The 18646-nt window shown below is 33.6% G+C and overlaps 1 protein-coding gene across 2 annotated transcripts in view; it reads left to right on the top strand.

The window, feature by feature from the left end:
* Window positions 1-18646, top strand: part of MED8 (mediator complex subunit 8) — a 63238-nt gene that overhangs the window by 34173 nt on the left and 10419 nt on the right. For both annotated transcript variants that reach the window (XM_081734197.1, XM_081734196.1), the window contains one exon: window positions 8859-9104. In XM_081734197.1, coding sequence (XP_081590323.1) covers window positions 8859-9104 — 246 coding nt within the window. The remainder of the gene's footprint in view (window positions 1-8858; window positions 9105-18646) is intronic.

The raw sequence follows: 18646 nt of genomic DNA, 5'->3' as shown, positions 1-18646 counted from the left end.
AAACATGTGTTTTTAGCTTGTGCGGAGAAACAGTGTTGGGGCCAAGGCCTCTTCCGCAAAAAGTAAATATTATCGTAGAAGTACGAGAAGGAATGGATCAAAGTGATTGGAATTGTGGTAGATATTGTATATGTAAAATAAGGCAATTCGTGTTTCCCAATTGTCCCCATGTAATCTATTTCGTAAATATATTCATATCACGAGTTATATTGTAGTTAGCACAGTCGTTGTGTAAAAAATATTCTTGACGCTTCGTGCCTACATCTGTTGACAGTGTGAAATTTATAAGGGGATGAGAAGGAAATCATTTTTGGTAATACTATATATTACTATAACCAAAGGAGATTACCCCTTATTCCCCTTTTATTAAGCGGCGAAAATCTGTCTCCAATAGTGGGGGGAGGGTAAGACCGTTCCCATATTTTTTTAAAGCGATGTTCAAAATATTTATGATGTTGAAAAACAATACTGTGGAGAATCAGGGAGTAGAGTTGTCTTGAACATTGTTAGGCGTGCAGATTTGAGGCTTATTCTGGGTGATATCAATTTCATCTCATTTTCCTTTGTGGTAATCCGACACAATTCATCACATTTCTCCCCAAAGAACACATTTCAAATCGGATTATTGGGTGCACAATGCCTCAGTTCCAAGATTGGAGGGGACTTGTCCCCCTCATCCTCCCGTGCCATTTGTGCCAGTGCTTGTAATATACACACACTGTTAACAGATGTAGACACGAAGCATAAGAACAGTTTTTACACAACGACTGTGATAACCATAATATAACTCGTGATATCAATAAATTTACAAAATAGATTATATTTTGTTGCCAGTTACCATGAAATATTGAAAGATTTTGCAACTGATTTGAATATTTATATTGTTTTAATTCATTATAAACATATTGAGAATTAACATTTTACTTCTAGCTACAAGTGGCTACTTTATTGGTTGAAGCAAAAAACAAAAAAAGTTGACACCAGCGAGAATCGAACCCGTAACCCTTGGAACGTGAGTCACAAATGCTTCTGACTCTGCCACACCGTCACTTAATAAATTTGTGCAACGTACGACATATGCGGCGAGTCGAAAACTTTAGGACGCTTTTTCTGTGCTATATTAGGCCATTGTACTCTTCCAGTTTGTAATATGAACACTTTAAATGTTCACAATCACCTTGCAAAAAATGGCCCCGATGTTAATTTACCAAGTGTGCTTTCTCCTTGTAAGTGAAAAAAGAACTTCAAGAATTTTTTGATATCGATATTTGTAATTGCAATAATAGCAAGATACGGAGATACTTTCGTTGAATCAGAAAAGAAAGTGGTCTGAGGCACTATATGTCTATTTTTGTTTTTTAATTTAAATTTGAAGTCTCTCGACTATAGTATTTTATCACGACAGAAATAGTGTATTTCGTCGTTATTGTAAACATGTGTTATTTGCTTCATAAACGAGTGTTTTTTGACTCTTACTTAACAGAGAAGTCTTAGCATAGTGGTGTGAGCATTCGTTTCGTAATTCTGGGGTCCCGGGTTCGATTCTCGCTGTGGTAAGTTTTTTTTCATGAACTACAATATTCATACTTCTGATGTGTAATAAAATGAAAAATGCTCAATTTCTTTCGGTCTTACAAGTTAGAGTGGAGACGACTTTCTTCACAGGGGAAATACTAGCAAAATGACGTCACATGTCTGTCTACAACTTTGATTCGTACTGTGGTGGAAAACGTAACGTGTTTAGCAAACAATTCATGAATACGACCCCTAAGGGTCATGCTTAGGCCCAGTATGACTCATAAATGTGTCTGAAACGGTATTGTTTCCGAGTAATTATTCCGAACGTCTTCCACTATTTCTCCTACTGCTAGAAATAATAATATTTTCGTTCGCCATTTCCAACACGTTCCATATATCCGTTCAACCAAAATTTGTAAATAGGAACTATTCTTTTTATATTGGTACGTATATTTTGTTAAAATATTAATATAACGCATACATAATCCAAAGTCTTCTAGCCAATGAAAGCTTATTACTATGTATCATGGTGAGGACAAATCCTACTTAATTTCTGTTTAGACATACGAAGTTTCGATATGGATGTTGTCCAGGAGCTGACACCTTCTTTCTCCCCTCTCTTTCCTTTCGGATACTAATCGCTATTATCCTTTCTTTTTCTTGTTCTATCAACTTCAGTACGCTTATTTACATTGCAATAGGACGTAATATTGAGATCTTAAATTTCCAGTAATAATAATAATTGTATTAAAATTTTTAAAGTTGCCTAAAATTAGACAAAACTTACGGTTAAGTCGGGATTTCGGGAGGGTGTCTGGACCTCTAGGACACACCTCTGCAATTATCACAATTTTAAACCAAACCGTTCCACTGAAGTTTCATGAAAGTATTCTACTGTACGTTTTGAGGAAGATAACTTTAATAAAAATAACCTAATATCACTGAACAGTAAGGCATATAATAAACTAACTTTTAGGATATGCAGAAGTAATTATGAAAGCTTTATTATGGAAGCCATAATAAATTCAGTGAGCTCCGAAATACAAAGTAAGAAAATAGCGTGTAAGATTGAGTCTACAAAGCAATTGTTACTTAATGAATGGACATACACTATTTCGAGAATCGAGATAAAACGAGAAATGTTTACGATACTTTTCATCTCGTCTCAATTTCCATCTCCAAAGCAAAACGATAATTTGAGTTAGCCTTGTCCCGTCTTAAATGTAAAATGTTAACTCTCGTCTCAATTTTGTTTATTTTGTTTCAGAAACGAGATTAGAAATTCCTCTTCTCGTGAGCAACACTAAACAAAACCGAAATATTCTTGCCAAATGTTACATTTCTGGTTGTAATGTTATGCCCTGAGCGATAATAAGCTCCTAACTTTTAATCTTCTATGACATAATAATTATTATTATTAGTTTATTATTATTATTATTACTATTATTATTCCTGAAGATTTGATAGTTCAAGTATTGAAACATCCGAGTATTCAAATATCAGAAGAAAATAAAACGTGTCTCATCGCCGATCAATCGCCACCAAAAATTCTAAAGTAAAAGTTTTTTAAAAAAGTACTGGTCATTCGTGGATCCGATTCGAGTCGACTACCTTCAGATTACTGGTCGAGCGCCTTGACCATTTAACCACGATTACTACGCAGCAATTGATTTGTCTTTAGTTGGTTTACGAGTATAATACACGCGCCGTATTTGATTCAAAATAAAGGAGTTTTGTACTTTGTTTTTAAAAAATCTGTAATGTTGATAATTTAGTGAATACAGTGATATAATGCCCTCCGAGTCAATGACATATTCCTGTGTTTGCCAATCAATCTGACTATTAACAAGCTACTGTTTTGAGCGAACAGAAAAGGCTCTTTATTTAGGCGAGCCGGAAGAAGTGACACTTTAGAAGAGTGGTTAGAGATGTAGTTTTCTAATCTGGCGGCCCGGGTTCGATTCCTGCCTTCGCCGTTTATCCTTTTTAAAATGTTTCATTTACAAGGCTGAGCTCCAGTTGGATGCTGCTAAATGAAAGATAATCTCCAGTGGAGAAATTCAGTGATGTAATCCTGAAAATAAAGGAAGGAAAATGAATGGAGAAAACGAGTTACAGATTTAATTCTGTTAATGGTTCTATATTAGATATTATCCGTTAATTTCGTGCATTTTGTTTATTGACACTATATTCTCCCCTTTTCTCTTTGTGTCTCAATGTGTAAAATTTCACAAATATTATACAAATCACGAACCCTCAGTTATTTTTGCAAATTAACGGGAAATAGGCCTACTTTAATACGAAATACTTTCTCCAATTCGTTTGAGCGTTATCGAATTTTGGATTTTTAATATTTACAAATAAATTACCAATAGTTAGCATTTTCAAAAATTATTTAACGAATAATGAAATCGACAATTTCTTCTTTCGAATAGTATTACGTATAAATCAGTAGCGCCGGAACCTAGGAGCTCACGCCCTCTTAAACCCCCAAAATTTTCATAGGGAGTTGGGTTCTTCCCTCCAAATGATCCATCCATTCTTTTAATTGATTTGCAAGTAGGACTACTGTTAATAGTTTCAAAACTCAGCGCAAAGCTTTGAGTTAGTTATCTGTTATCTTCTCATCAGCGCCTCTAATATCCGTATATTTTTTCAAGTGGCTTTGTATAGTTTTACGTGTGTATCATACAAACAAGAAGTATTGTGAGTACAAGTATCCAAAGACTCCCTTTTGTCATTTCGTCAGCCAGCGTTTCGCTCCACTTCCGCACGAAAACACTCTTTACGATATGTACTTTTAACAGTTGGGGGCAACTTCACGCTGCTGTGCTAGCTACTACCAGGCGTAATTAATCTTGAAGCAGGCGTTAGTTGGGTTGCCTATCTCACGGATTTTGTACCTCAAGAATTTCTGTGGCCTACTGTACACATTATTTCTGATATTAAGAATGTAATTTATGAAAATATTTTGATTTTTTATACTTCACGTTATAAATGGTGACATTTCTTTCTGTTGGGAGCATAATAGTATAAGAGTACTGTTAAGTAAATGAGAGTAATTTGCTGCTACTCAACGCTTTTTTACACCGTAATAGACTAAACATTTTTTTAGAATATATGATAAAATTTAAATGCCGATGTCCAATGAAGAAGACTGAGGGCAAGCTCTAAAAGTTAAAAGTAATCTGAAAGCCCCAAAGAATGTAGATATAGGATTCGGAGCAGAAAAAAAAATACATTGGGAAGCTTAAAGATGTCAAGGAAATAGACATGTGTAGTTTCTTCAGTGATTATCAAAAATTTTTGATAGGCACTACTGAAAAAAATACTCGAAAAATGTCCTCTTAGATATCCTCTTACTTGTGCCATTTCATGTCTTGATCCTAAGGTTTTCTTGCATAAACCTAAAATTGTCCGGATAAGGATGACGAAGTGCTTGGAAATACTACATCAGTCGTTTCGTCTCGATAATGTTAAAGCAGAACTAGTTCAGAAAGACTTTCAGCTGTCTAAAAGTTCCTGTTCTTTTCAGAACCTGTTCTTTTCTTCAGCTGTCTAAAAGTGTGTTGGCGTCTTATTTTAATTCAGATGGAAGCAAAACAAATCTTGATGAGTTTTATAAATCAGTTCTAAGTGGCAAAAGTGAATTCAAACATTTTTGGAGTCTTGTGAATATGACATGGATTATTTCACATGGAAATGCAAGTGTATAGTCTGGTATTTCTATTAACAAGAGTTTATTGGTAGAAAATTTGCAAGAGGCTCTTTCTGTATCCCAACGACAACTGGTAGATTGTTTGGCCTGCATAGGTGGAATTAGATGTCTCAATGCTTCCGAGCCAGAACCCTTTCCCCCACTCATTCACTCATTCTTCTTGTAAAAGGTGCGAGAACAAGATACAATTCGGCTTTGGAAGAAAAGAGAAAATGAGAGATCTCAGGCAGAACTTAAACGAAGGAAAATGGCTAAGTTTAAAGAACTAGAAAAAAAAGAGGTGATGTAAGAAAAAATAATTCGAATCTAAAGAAATTGAAAGTCAGATCAAAATTTTAAAGCAGTCAATCTAAGTAACTGAAATAAGTAATCATAGCTATCAATTGTTAAAAGCTTTTAATAGTGTTCCTACGTACTTAATACCATTTAAGTTGTTTTTGGATCAAAAGATCCAATATATTTCAGGCAAAAATGTTCTTGTAGGTTTTATATCTGAAGAACTACATATAATGTAGCCAAGTCCGAACTCAGTATGATGTCACTTAACTCAGTATGATGTGCTTATTCGGTAAAAAGTAAGAAAACCCGATATAGTGACCGTTCAAAAATTTAGTTGCCTCTGATCCAAAAAATCCAATATATTTCATTCAATCTAAAAATTTTCTTTTACGCCTTATATCTGGAGAATTATATATAGTGTAGCCAACACAAACTATCACTTAACTCAGTATGATATTCCGTAAAAAATACGAAAACTCGATTTAGGGGCCGTTCAAAAATTTTGTATCTCCTGGTCCTAAAACTAATTATCGGCCAAAATCACAATCTTTTGATCCATTTTTGGATCATTCCTAAAATTCTTGTAACCTTTTAATATGTTGTATAATATGTATAACATAATATATTTATGTTTTATTGTGATAACAATTAGGATCTATTGCAATAACTGAAAAAAAAATCGATACAAGAAAATAGAGGTTAGGGAATTGGCATGGGCAGCTATAGTGTTCGCTTCCCATAACTTTTATCATGTTAAACTTTCAAATATTTTTGCGTTTGAGGGGAAGAAAATCCCAATTTGCATTCTTACAGTTGCATATACATTTAGACATTATTTTGAAAGGTTTAACTCATTGTTTCATTTTCTCATTTTATTAAATTCGAAGAAATATTGAGAAATTCCATTAAAGTATTGGTTTTTCGTTTGTTTACTAGATTTTTAGAAGCGCGTCTTATTTTCTTCGAAATTAATAGAAGCAATTTGTTGACTTTTTTTTTTTTTTTTTTTTTTTTTTTTTTTTTTTTTAAGAATTCTTAAGTTAGAGCTGCTCATTGGGGAGAAGGATGGCAATTTCTTAGTTTATATAAAGAAATTTAACGTCAATGTGTAATATTATTTGAACATGTCTTATAAAGTTTCTTGACTAGCTCAAATAGCAGTTCTTTGGTTAGCTTACACTGGCTTGTTTACTATTACTAGCAGCGTTCACCCCGCTTCGCTGCGGTCACCCCGGAACGCAATAAACCTTGTTAATTAGATAATTTTTACTTTTTCGCTTTCAAGTGATATGATAAAAACCATAGTAGATTCCAGTAAATGTTAACATTATATCGCCTGTCATTTATGTTAACCCGCCGAGTCACATGGTCATGCGGGTTGCATATAAATACGTTTATTTTTACCTATGATGAACTAATAACAAAGGATTTGTACGTATGGACACTTGAATGGTCAATTATCTCAAGACACTGGTAATTAAAAATTAAAGTGATATGATAAAAACCATCTAGGGTCCAAATCCTAATAACCCCCCAAAAATGAAAGAAATTGGTTCAGCCGTATTAGCGTGATGAGTTCACAAAGGATTTGTGCGTTCTCTTTTATATATATAGATTAGCCTTTTGTATGGCTCTGTGTCTACTGTTTAGTGTTGCAAAAGGAAAGTTGCTGATCTTTTGCAGCACACAGATTGAGAATCACTGGCCCGTATCACAAGATATGTATATATATATATTCATCTTCGGTGTTAAAGAAAGATGTTTAGCTCCAAACCAACTAACCAATTAAATTAATTGCTAGAACCTAAGATTAGTACAGATACAACGTTTGACAAATACGGGGTTCGTTCTTCACCAAACCAGTCTTTGATTTTCTGTTTTTCCCAATATATCAAGGTTATTCTCCACTCTTTGTAAGACAGGAACTTTTCAGGATTTTTAAGCCATTGAGTTAATTAAATGTTTTTATTAACAGCATTTTGAACTTGATTTGTCTCGATCGTTTGTCAAGTAGTATACGTGTCTCTCGTAGAAAGTTTGTGTCATAGTTAATAGAAGACAAACGACAATAGATACAGTCTGGTTAGTTGACAACAGTGTTTTTACGTACACAGTACATAAGTAAATAATTGTTTCAGCAGAATAAAAACTATCTGTTGACAACAAAATTGTGTACGTTAGCGCCATAGAACTTAGTTTTTCCTCGAAAACTACCCGTGAGAATTTGCCCTCAAGTATCTTATTTTATTCCAAATCGATGTGATTTTTCGATATGAATATATATTTAAGGATCCCCGCCTTCAGTGTGTATTGCATCTTTAAAACACATACTATTGTTCATAAAGCAGACGATATGGAAGAAAACAGGAAGACACGAAGAAGACGCGGTGGAATCCAAAGCTGGACGAATCACCAAAAAATCACCTATAAAAGAAGACCAGGAGAGGACCAAATTATCAGTTGACCACTCATCTACTTAACCTACAATACCCGCTCCTGAAGTCACATTGGACAAAGGAGTTTTCCTACCTACATAACCTCCGGTAGCTGCATTGGGCGAAAGAGATTCTTAATCATAACCCATCTCCGGAGGCTACTTTGGATGAAGGAGGATCCCTATAAAACGTCTCCCATAGTTATGGAGATTCCTTTATAAAACCTTGGAGACTGCATTGGGCAAAAAGGTTATCCGTACGTACCTAATTCTAACCTTCATCAACCGAAACCACTTGACGTGTGCTGAGCATTAATATTGAAACACTTATTTTGTATCTTACAAAGAAACTTTTTCATTATTCCGTATAGGATCATTTTTATAATAAAGTTGGTGAAAGGCTAATCCCTGACTATTATTGACTCTACCAAGAGACATCACAATATATATAATCTTCTTTCGACAATAATAAACAAGTACTAAAGTTTAACTTTATCAGTTTTGGGCTATATCTCAATAACCATATTGTTTTGTGTCGTGTTGCTAGTGTCATCATTATCAATTTAATCTTAGTAGGTTATCGTACAGCATAAATTTTTAAACTCGAAAGCTATACATGATGATTTACACTCAAACATATAATTTAGTTTAGCTCAATGAGATCTGTCCATTAGTATAGTCTCATTTTTGGACGTTCTCGCTCCGTATACGCTAATAATTCTGTAGAATTTTAGTTTTCGAAAAATTCGAGAGAACAATTCTTAGTTTTTTATAAATCTATTTTCGTTGGTATATCTAAGTATAGATATTCTTAAGCTATAAATACAGTATTCATTATTGTTTCCTTCTAGATATGCATTCGAATTACATTGCATACCTTATAAGTTACATAAGAATGAATTTTTCCAGCTGTCAGCGTTGTCGAAGGTCCTGCGAAACGAGAAGACACCAATATTACGAAATCTGGTTGTACTCCCATTGTTGCTTAGTCCAGATAGAGATGAAGAATTGATCCGATTGACAGAGAACAGAGTGAACACCTTTGCACACGATTTAGTTCCAGATTATCTTCGAACAAAACCGGATCCTGATGCTGAACACAAAATGTTGCAATTAGAACAGAAAGCTGCTATTATTACTCCAGACAACATTCAGGTAAATTTATTTTCTTATTTATTTGTGTATTGTAAAAGATCAATAATTTATTTACCTTTATTATTATTATTATTATTATTATTATTATTATTATTATTATTATTATTATTATTATTATTATTATTATTATTATTATTATTATAGAAAAGAAGTCAAGTGTTGTGTATGTATGGAAATTTGTTCTAAAATTTATAATATTCTAACTTACTGTAACATGTGTATGTAGATGAGATAGCATATGTTGGTATTACAGATTCATGTTACGAATTTATTTGTATTTATTTATTTATTTATATTTATACACAAATATGTATGTGAACACTTTAATTTCCATAATCTATAATTCTGATGCTGATTTCAGCTATACGCTAACACCTCAGTCATTTTCATATAAAACTATCTGGTGAGAAACCCAAAATAGAGATAACAAATAGTGAGTTCTGGAAAGTCATATCGCTACAAATGTTAGGAGTTAGAAGGGCCTTAGGTCATACCGTAACTTACGTCTTATCGAAGTTCATAAAGAAAATAGAGTAAAAGAAAAGGAAAGAAAGGAAAAAGATCCTTTATCGCCTTCACACATTAAGTATTTTTTAAAATGCTCGCCACTTCGTATGGCCCCAGAAACATGCTGTCATTCAATTAGTATATATGTGTGTTTACATAATTACATTATACCAGCGTTATGAAACCCTTCTTCATCTAAGGTTTTAGGCTATCATATAAATATAAAAACATTCTTTTCCTCTTTCCTCCTCGGTCTGAAAATCATATTTACTTTGTCCTTGATCTGAATATCTTATATATCTTCATATCTACTAACTATATGACAATGAAATTTGGTAAAAATATATCGTAGGACAGGGTACCAACAATTGGCGTCTTAGCGAAATAATAATAATAATAATTTTACATGCGGAAGTCATATGTATAGTATCATTCAAAAGCTTGATTCATTTCAAAGATAATGAACGATAAGCCATCCATGTAAGATGACTGGAGTAGAAGCAGCATGTTTCTACGTTAAATCTAAAATTACCTTTAAAAATCTGTAATTTTTAAGAGTTAATATTTGAAATTCACTTTTATATCTTAGTTTGGAATGAGATATTTATTTCGAATTATTATTCAAGCGGGCCATATGAACTTTTTGTCATTCGATTCGATTGGCATTTGTGCGTCTGTCTCATGATACGGTAAAACCTGTCTATGTTGGCCACCTTCGGTTCCATGAAAAAATGGCCAACTTACAGAAAATAATGTGATTGGTGTATTTTTTAGAATAGGATTTATAGTATTACTTGATTGTAAAATTTTAATAAGCAGTGGCACGACAGCTACTTTTATCAGTGACAAATAGATTTTGTAGATACCTTTCGATAAATAGTGAATCAGTTATTAATAACAAATTTATACATGGTGGTTCATTCTGGACGTATTTCTTTTGGTCTTTTTTGGCATATATGTACATTCTAATGTTGTAGTTAACTATCTCTTATTAATGAACTACAAGTGTTTCCCTCGGAGCAAAAGATTTTGAGAAAATCTTAATCGAATTCATATCTCAAAACCTCCGTTACCTTTTGACAAATCGTCAGGTGCCAATACTTGACAATAGAGAATTTTAACCTTGAGAATTTTCCAGAGTTACTAAAGCTCCCCACTGATAAAAGGAGCCGATATAGCTAATGGTTTTACTAAAACAGACAGTGTTAACAAATACGTACAACCATTTCCTGAATTCCTGGACGTGCACTGAGAAAAAAAAATCGTATGTGGCGTACGTAAAGTCGTATGTTACATTTGTAAATCCTGTAGTTTTTTGACTTAACATACAGCAAACGAATAACTGAAAACACATGTTTTATAATACTTTCTGTATAAGTGTTCCATTTATACGTATTTTTCGTAGGAAATAATATAGGCGGTCAGGATCTCACATACAAATGGACGTATATAACATACAGCTGATGAAGTTAACATACATATATGCATGTAATATAAGGAGGACTGTTAGATATCAGACATCCTGCAACGGCATGATATAACGTCTAAAGGTAGTGCCTATTTAGCATACGGATAAAGTATGCTTCGTACTGATTTCTGTAGTAAGCAAGAGGATTCCGTATATTTGTACAATATACCGCTGTCCGGAGAACGATTTTTTTTCATTAGTCAGCAGGGTTGGCAGGTTTAAACCAGCTGATTAAAAAAAAAAAAAAAACAACTGGTTTAAACCAAAAAACGAAAAATGTTCTTAAAAGGGTAAGTGTTCGTAACATCTTGATGAACACACATTTATGAATTATCACGTTTCACTCTCGTATATTATAGTATTATATTCAGACCTAAATTTCCCATTCTTTACTCAAAACTACAAAAGCACTTTTTTTTTTAAAAAAAAAAATAAGTTTATGAATGTTTCTTTTGTGATTTTTTTATAGTTTATTATTATTGTTATGCAATTGCAACCGAAGAAAATTCTAAATATTGTTTCGTTTTAATAATGTTTATTGTTTCGTTTTAATAATGTTTACTATTGATAAAATAAATCGAAATGCCGTACTTTTTGGGAGGGGGGTTATACAAACCCTACAAGAGGCATTTATTGAAATCAGAAGTATCTTTGGTATCTATTTATGTATAAATTGGTCAGAGTCAAAGTGGACTCAAATAATTCTATCTTTATTCACTTCTTACTGATATGCAAATTAAGTCGTCGTATTTATTTAACTTGGACTAATAAAAGTCGTAGTCAACTAACTTGGACTAAATTAGTTTTTCTGTACTCTGTAGTATTTTGAAATTGTTCATATGTAATTCTGTACAATGATTTCACTTCTGCAACTGTTTATCTTTTTGTCCTTCTGAAGTGACTCTTGATAATTATATTAACGAGTATGTAAAAATCAGTACACCGTATTTTTTATCAGGAGTCCTTCGTGAGTGAGTCGGCGGACGTATCTCATTTATGCCTAATTAGTCCCGGTTTCGAGTTCAAATGGAGGACTGTTTCTCTCGGATGTAAGCCGAAAAGCCGTTTGGATTCCACTTTAAGCTTATGTGACCCCTTCCAGCATAACCTGGTTGTTGCATAATAACACCAAGGCGAAACAAACTTATTAATGTCCATATGTGATATAAATACATCGAGCAAATTATTTAAACCAAAAAAATCTAGTTTAACCCCCACCCCCAAGAAAAAAGGTTTAAACCAAAAGCTAGTTTTTTTTTGTTTTTTGTTTTGTTTTGTTTTGTTTTGTCAATAAAAACCATGGTTTTTGCCAACCCTGCTAGTCAGTGTGCTTTTTCTTTTTCACATCTTCCTTCACCACCCCTTTATCAGGGTAGTGTTCTGGCCATTGGCCCCCAAGAACAAATTGTGGGAATCCACGTTTCTTTGTCTCTAATCACAAAAACAGAACATTTGCCTCTCATATGGGAATACGAAAGAGTTAAGAAAAATAACAAAATGGTATTTTGCGTGGCCAAGATACGCAGGTAAAGTTATCATTATCATCGTAGGGTAAACATTGCTTTAATGCAGTCAGCTTCCAAGATAGACAGGTGGCCAACGTACACAATAATAAGCAGCGAATGTCTTATGGGAAAATGCAGGTTCAAGATGAACTAGGTCAAGATGAGCAGGTGGCCAAGTTGACAGGTTTTACTGTACATACAAGATTTCTTCCAATATTAACCATGTAAAAAATTCTCAATTATGTGAAGACTTAATGTATAGTTTATTTATAGTATTGTGAGTATTCCTGCAGTTAGGATTAAAATATGCCAGAAGTGAAAGACGGATTTACTCCCCCTTTTTTTAAATTTAAATTTGTTCCACTGTAATTTTCCATAAGAAATGTTCTATTTTAGAGTTTTTAAATTTTTATTTATTCATTTATTTTTTAGTTTCGCGGTAACTTCTATAATACTCTTTCAGTTTCGATGCAATACTATATATGTTTTCTGTGATACTTTTCAGTAATCCTCAATGATTGGGATTAAAATTAGTCAAGAATGAGAAGTGAGTATAGCCCCCTAAGTTTGTACGGATTACTTTCCCTCCACCTATAAAAAATCTGATCCACGATATCTTTCGTAAAAATATTAGGTTTTCATTGGACATGGCGCATACTTCTTGAGGTTTCACAATCATTCCCATTGTTGGATCTAAAACTCATTGGAGAACGATAAAGTGGCCTTATCTCCCTCCTCCCCCATACCATATTTAAAGAAATTATGATAACTGTCTAAATATATTCTGTTTTGACATATTATAGTATATATATTTAGTGAGGTTTTCATATAATCTCCTGTATTTGAAGTTGAAATCAGTCAAATATGAGGATCCCATTCCCTTTCTTCCAAAAGCTTATTTAAGTCATTTCAGTTGCTTCAACAACTGAACATAGTGTGTTGTTTGGAGTCTCAAGACTTACTCCTATAGTTTGGGATTGAAAATAGTGAGAGGATAGATCGCTCGCCTCAGTAATAGTCAGCATCACCAGTTATTGCAGTTTTTTTCTCTTAATTTGTAGATCACATATTTGATTTGCACTTTTTAGAAGTTTTATTATAAGTTTCTAATGTGCAGTTCGTATCTGCCATTGGTCTTATTGTGACGGGAACAAGTAGCCTTGCAGCTGACGTCTATGTTAAACTTTAACTAATCAATCAACAAGTTATTGAAGCAAGCTTCTGTGATTCGACTCGGTTGATAATTATGTGTCTGTCCGTGTATTTGTTTCGCTGCAACTCTCGTAAAACTAATTCGATTTTCAAAGTCGGTATATAGTTTACCCCGATTTTTCCACATAATTAGTGTTTGGTGTTGCAATCCGTGATAAATAAGAGGATGATGTGTGTGAAGCCGTTAATTCCATATTGAAAGTTTGAGCATATGCATGCAAAACAATTTTCCAAGATAATATTAGTAAAAATTATTTAATTTCGACTAAACATATTGTGCTGGTGCTGTGCCATCAGTCTTAGCTCACAAGGGACATCACCCAATTGTCCGGCTCCGATTTCAATGATTTTTATTTTGCTGATAGAGGACATGTATGTATTATTTGTTATGACAAATTTTTGCCATGGTGCATGTTTTCTATTTTTCTATAATTTTTAAGAGTTGTGATGTGGTTATTAGAGATTACTGCAGAAATCCCTTACTATCCTTTGTAAACGAAGTGTTAATGAAAAACAACCATGTAGATACATATAAGACCTAGGGGGAAGTCGTATGGTAGGTATGACCTTGACGGCAGCTATCTTCAAATCCGCCATTTTGAATTAAGGTCAAGTTTTTGAAATGGGAATAGGGTAATATGATACATAATTTCGGAGTAGAATTTACTCAGGAAGACAATGGTGAAATTAGTTTTAAGATTTGCCCATTTGGGGAAAAGTTACAGGCATATTAATTGTTTATACTTACTATGTGCGTAAGTTCCTTACCTCCGCTTCTAACCCGCGTATTAATGATAATAAGTGAATAAAAGCTACAGTAATACATATTGTGCTTAGAGGGAAGTGATACGGTAAGAGTAACCTTGACGGCAACCATCTTGAAATCCACCATTTTGAATTAAAATGGTTTTGAAAAATGAAAACCATAGCATGTGACACCTTATTTTAATAGTAAATTTTCCCAAAAAGCCAATAGTATGCTTATTTTTGTTTTATAGTTAACCAGTATGAATTTAGGACTGCTTCTAATGTGCCCCAAACGTCCATTATTCGATCTTTCAAATTGGCAACACACCTAATTTTCACCACATGTTTTAAGATTCCAACTGGCACTTTCCATGCTCATGTTTTGCTCATGTCATGCCATGGCTCATGTTCTTTTAATTTATTACATCTTTTAAGGGTTGCGATTTGTCAGTTCGTGAATAGTGTTGGGATAAGCATCCAGCAATCTTTCTGAATTTTGAAGACTTGCAATGTAATTATTTATTTTAAACCAGAATACGTGAGGAACCTATGGACCTATGTGACGTAAAGAAATACAAATAAAATTAAAACAAATTGGTGTTATACGAACACAAAATTATCAAGAAATGTGTCCTATAGGTTGCGCAAACGACAAACAATAAAATATTTTTAATAAATACAACTTTAAAGGAATAGCAGCAATGATAGAAAATATCAAAGAGGCATAATATGACTGTTCCCAACACACTGTTTGTACCATGAACATAATATGGAAACAGGTAACTTGTTTATAAAGAGGTGTAAGTTAATCGAGTTCCCGATCAATACTAAATCTTACAAACATGAACCATCGACAACAATCACTAGAAAACGAATGACTTTTTTTTTGTCTGGCTAGCTAAAAAATTGCTATAGAAAATAAACAAATATACAATAAAGATATAAAACAAAAAAGACCATTGATTTACACAACAATCATATTTCGTTTTCCTTTTTGAAGTGAATTTTCATTTGATTTCTCGTCTCATCTACTATCCATTACAAGCTACGTCTTCCGTATTACTGAATGCAAAGTTGGAGTTCTTTCGTTGTGCAATGATTCATGTCAGTAAACGAGATTTTGAAAGGCAGGTATAGGAAATAAATAATTACATGGCAAGTCTTCAAAATTCAGAAAGATTGCTGGATGCTTATCCCAATACTATTCATGAACTGACAAATCGCAACTCTTAAAAAACGTAATAAATTTAGAAAACATGAGCCATGGCAACAATTGCAAATTGCCAGTTAGAAACTTAAAACATGCGGTGAAAATGAGGAGTATTGCCAATTTGGGAGATCGAATAATGGACGTTTGGTGCACATTATAAGCAGTTCTAAATTCATACTGGTTAACTATATAACAAAAATAAGCATACTAATAAAATAAGCATATAAAAATAAGCTTTTTGGGAAAATTTACTATTAAAATGAGTTGTCACATGCTATGGTTTTCATTTTTCAAAACCACTTTACTTCAAAATGGCGGATTTCAAGATGGCTGCCGTCAAGGATACTCTTACCGTATCACTTCCCTCTAGGCACAATATGTATTACCGTAGCTTTTATCCACTTATTAATACGCGGGTTAGAAGCGGAGGTAAGGGGATTAATATGCATGTAACTTTTCCCCAAATGGGCAAATCTTAAAACTAACTTCACCATTGTCTTCTTGATTAAATTCTACTCCGAAATTATGTATCATATTACTCTAATACCATTTCAAAAACTTGACCTTAATTCAAAATGGCGGATTTGAAGATAGCTGCCGTCAAGGTCATACCTACCATACGACTTCCCCCTAGGTCTTATATGTATCTACATGGTTGTTTTTCATTAACACTTCGTTTACAAAGGATAGTAAGGGGCTTCTGCAGTAATCTCTAATAACCACATCACAACTCTTAAAAATTATAGAAAAGTAGAAAACATGCACCATGGCAAAAATTTCTGTCATAATAAATAATACATACGTGTCCTCTATCAGAAAAAAAAATCGAAATCGGAGCCGAACAATTGGGTGATGTCCCTTGTCAGAATAATTTCTAAAAATACTCACAGAATAATGTAACAATTGGGGGTTAAACTGATGCACAACACGGTACTTAACAGTGAAATTATGGTTGAATTCAAATAAAATTCAAATGTTTTAATTTTGAAAATGACTAGTTGGGGAAAAGGTGATATATATATATATATATATATATATATATATATATATATATATATATAGGTTATGACTAAGAAATAAAGGATGAGCACTAGCCTGACAAATCCAATTAGACTGGTGTCGTCCTGGTCATCTGGATGATGAATGGTTTTCCCTGGAGGAGCCTGGATGTACTGGAGTCAGCCAACAACTGGATCTTAATCCTGCTGGACTGCCAGGGGCGTCGTGTTTTCTTGTCTTGATGCGTTTCTAATGATATTCTCTTATACCTTCATTCCACTAGTCAGATATTGGATTCTATTGAATCTGCGGCGATGAACCGACAGAATGGTATTCGAGACATGGAGTTGGTTATCCCCCAGTGGTGACATGTGCTTCTCTCCACGATCCTGCACCTTCCTAAGCTTCGTGGCAAATACCCCTTGTCGATGTGTCCTCCGTGGTTTTGTTTAGCTGTAAAATGATGAGTCTGGCGTTCAATGAACGGGGAAGTATCAGGCTGTGCGGAAAGGCAAGAAGGAAACTAGTCGTGTTTATTAACAATTTCAAAAGCGAGAATTTACAAATGCATGCTTATTCAAACTGTCTGGCAATATACAACATTAATAAAAGTTTTGTTCCATTGGATTTTAAATGTTCCTAGTTCTGTCGTTGATAAATGTAATTTAATAAAGTAATTGAATTTAGCGAATTAAGTTAAGAGTTTACACAGTCATCTCGCAGTCACATCACTGTTAATACACAGATACTTCACAATATTGTACTTTTTTTCTTTCAGAGATTCTGATGAACCCCAGAGCTAGAGGTTAAAATCTGCGAATAATGAAAGAGTGAATTTACCTCTCCCTCCCATTTTTACTGAAAATGATTTTGATGCAATATGGCGAATATTTTCTTTCAGGCTTCCAAATCATCCTTTCTGGATGGGCCTAAGATAACTGAAGAACAAGAGGTGGACTGTGCTCCTCCTTCCCTGATTTACAAACAATACTGACAACTTTCGTAAAAATTATTCCATTTTTTACAGAATATTATGAACCTTTGAAGCTTGCAACCCTCAGTCCTTGAAATCACTCAATCCGTGAATATTTGCACGGTAACTCTGATAAAAATATTAGATTTTGATTCATCAGAATTATCTGCAGTAAATTAACGTAGATTTAAAATCAAGCGATTCTCCCCCTCCCCCCTCTTCTGCCACAAGGAGGAATTGTTCCACGATTAGCTACGTAATAGTTATTCCATTTTGACAACGTAACGTGCATATTTGTTGAGGCATTCACACAATCTCCAATGCTTTGAGTTAAAGTCAGTCAAAAATTAGCAGTCGCGTTACACGCCTCCCCCTTACACATATATTGTACGATTTATATATATATGTTCCAGAATAACTTTCTTAAAATAAAATCATTCGATTTTGGTAAAATATGGCGTAATTTTTTCTAAAAATTCCTATTCGTCTTTACTGATGGAGCTGGTGAGTCAGTAGTGATGGAGTGAATTCTCCCTCCCCCCTCGATTATAAATAAAATATTTCCGGGAGAAATTCATAAAAATGCTCCGGTTTTTGTAAAGCATAATGTGTTTTGTTTGAGATTAGAGACTTAATCATATAGGTCGGTGTTGAAATTGGCGAGAGGAAAGAGGGAAAATCATTCGCTTCAACAATGCACAGTCAGTAATTTTATGTTATGTTAAATCAAATTATTATATTATTTTCAGCACGAGGTTAACTGCGCAGTCACCTCATAGTACTCTTTTATATATGATTTTGGAATGAGGGTTTTACTTCAGTACAGATTCTTTTAGTTTAGAGAGAATGAGATTTTGTGTAAGTTACCGAAACGAGCACAGCTATCAAAATGATTTTACTTGATCAAATCATACTGGAAAA

The sequence above is a fragment of the Thermobia domestica genome, chromosome 12 (assembly GCF_964235325.1).
Source record: "Thermobia domestica chromosome 12, izTheDome1.hap1.1, whole genome shotgun sequence".
NCBI lineage: Eukaryota > Metazoa > Arthropoda > Insecta > Zygentoma > Lepismatidae > Thermobia > Thermobia domestica.
The sequence above is the reverse complement of the archived record's forward strand: the minus strand, read 5'-3'. Positions and strand labels throughout refer to the sequence as shown.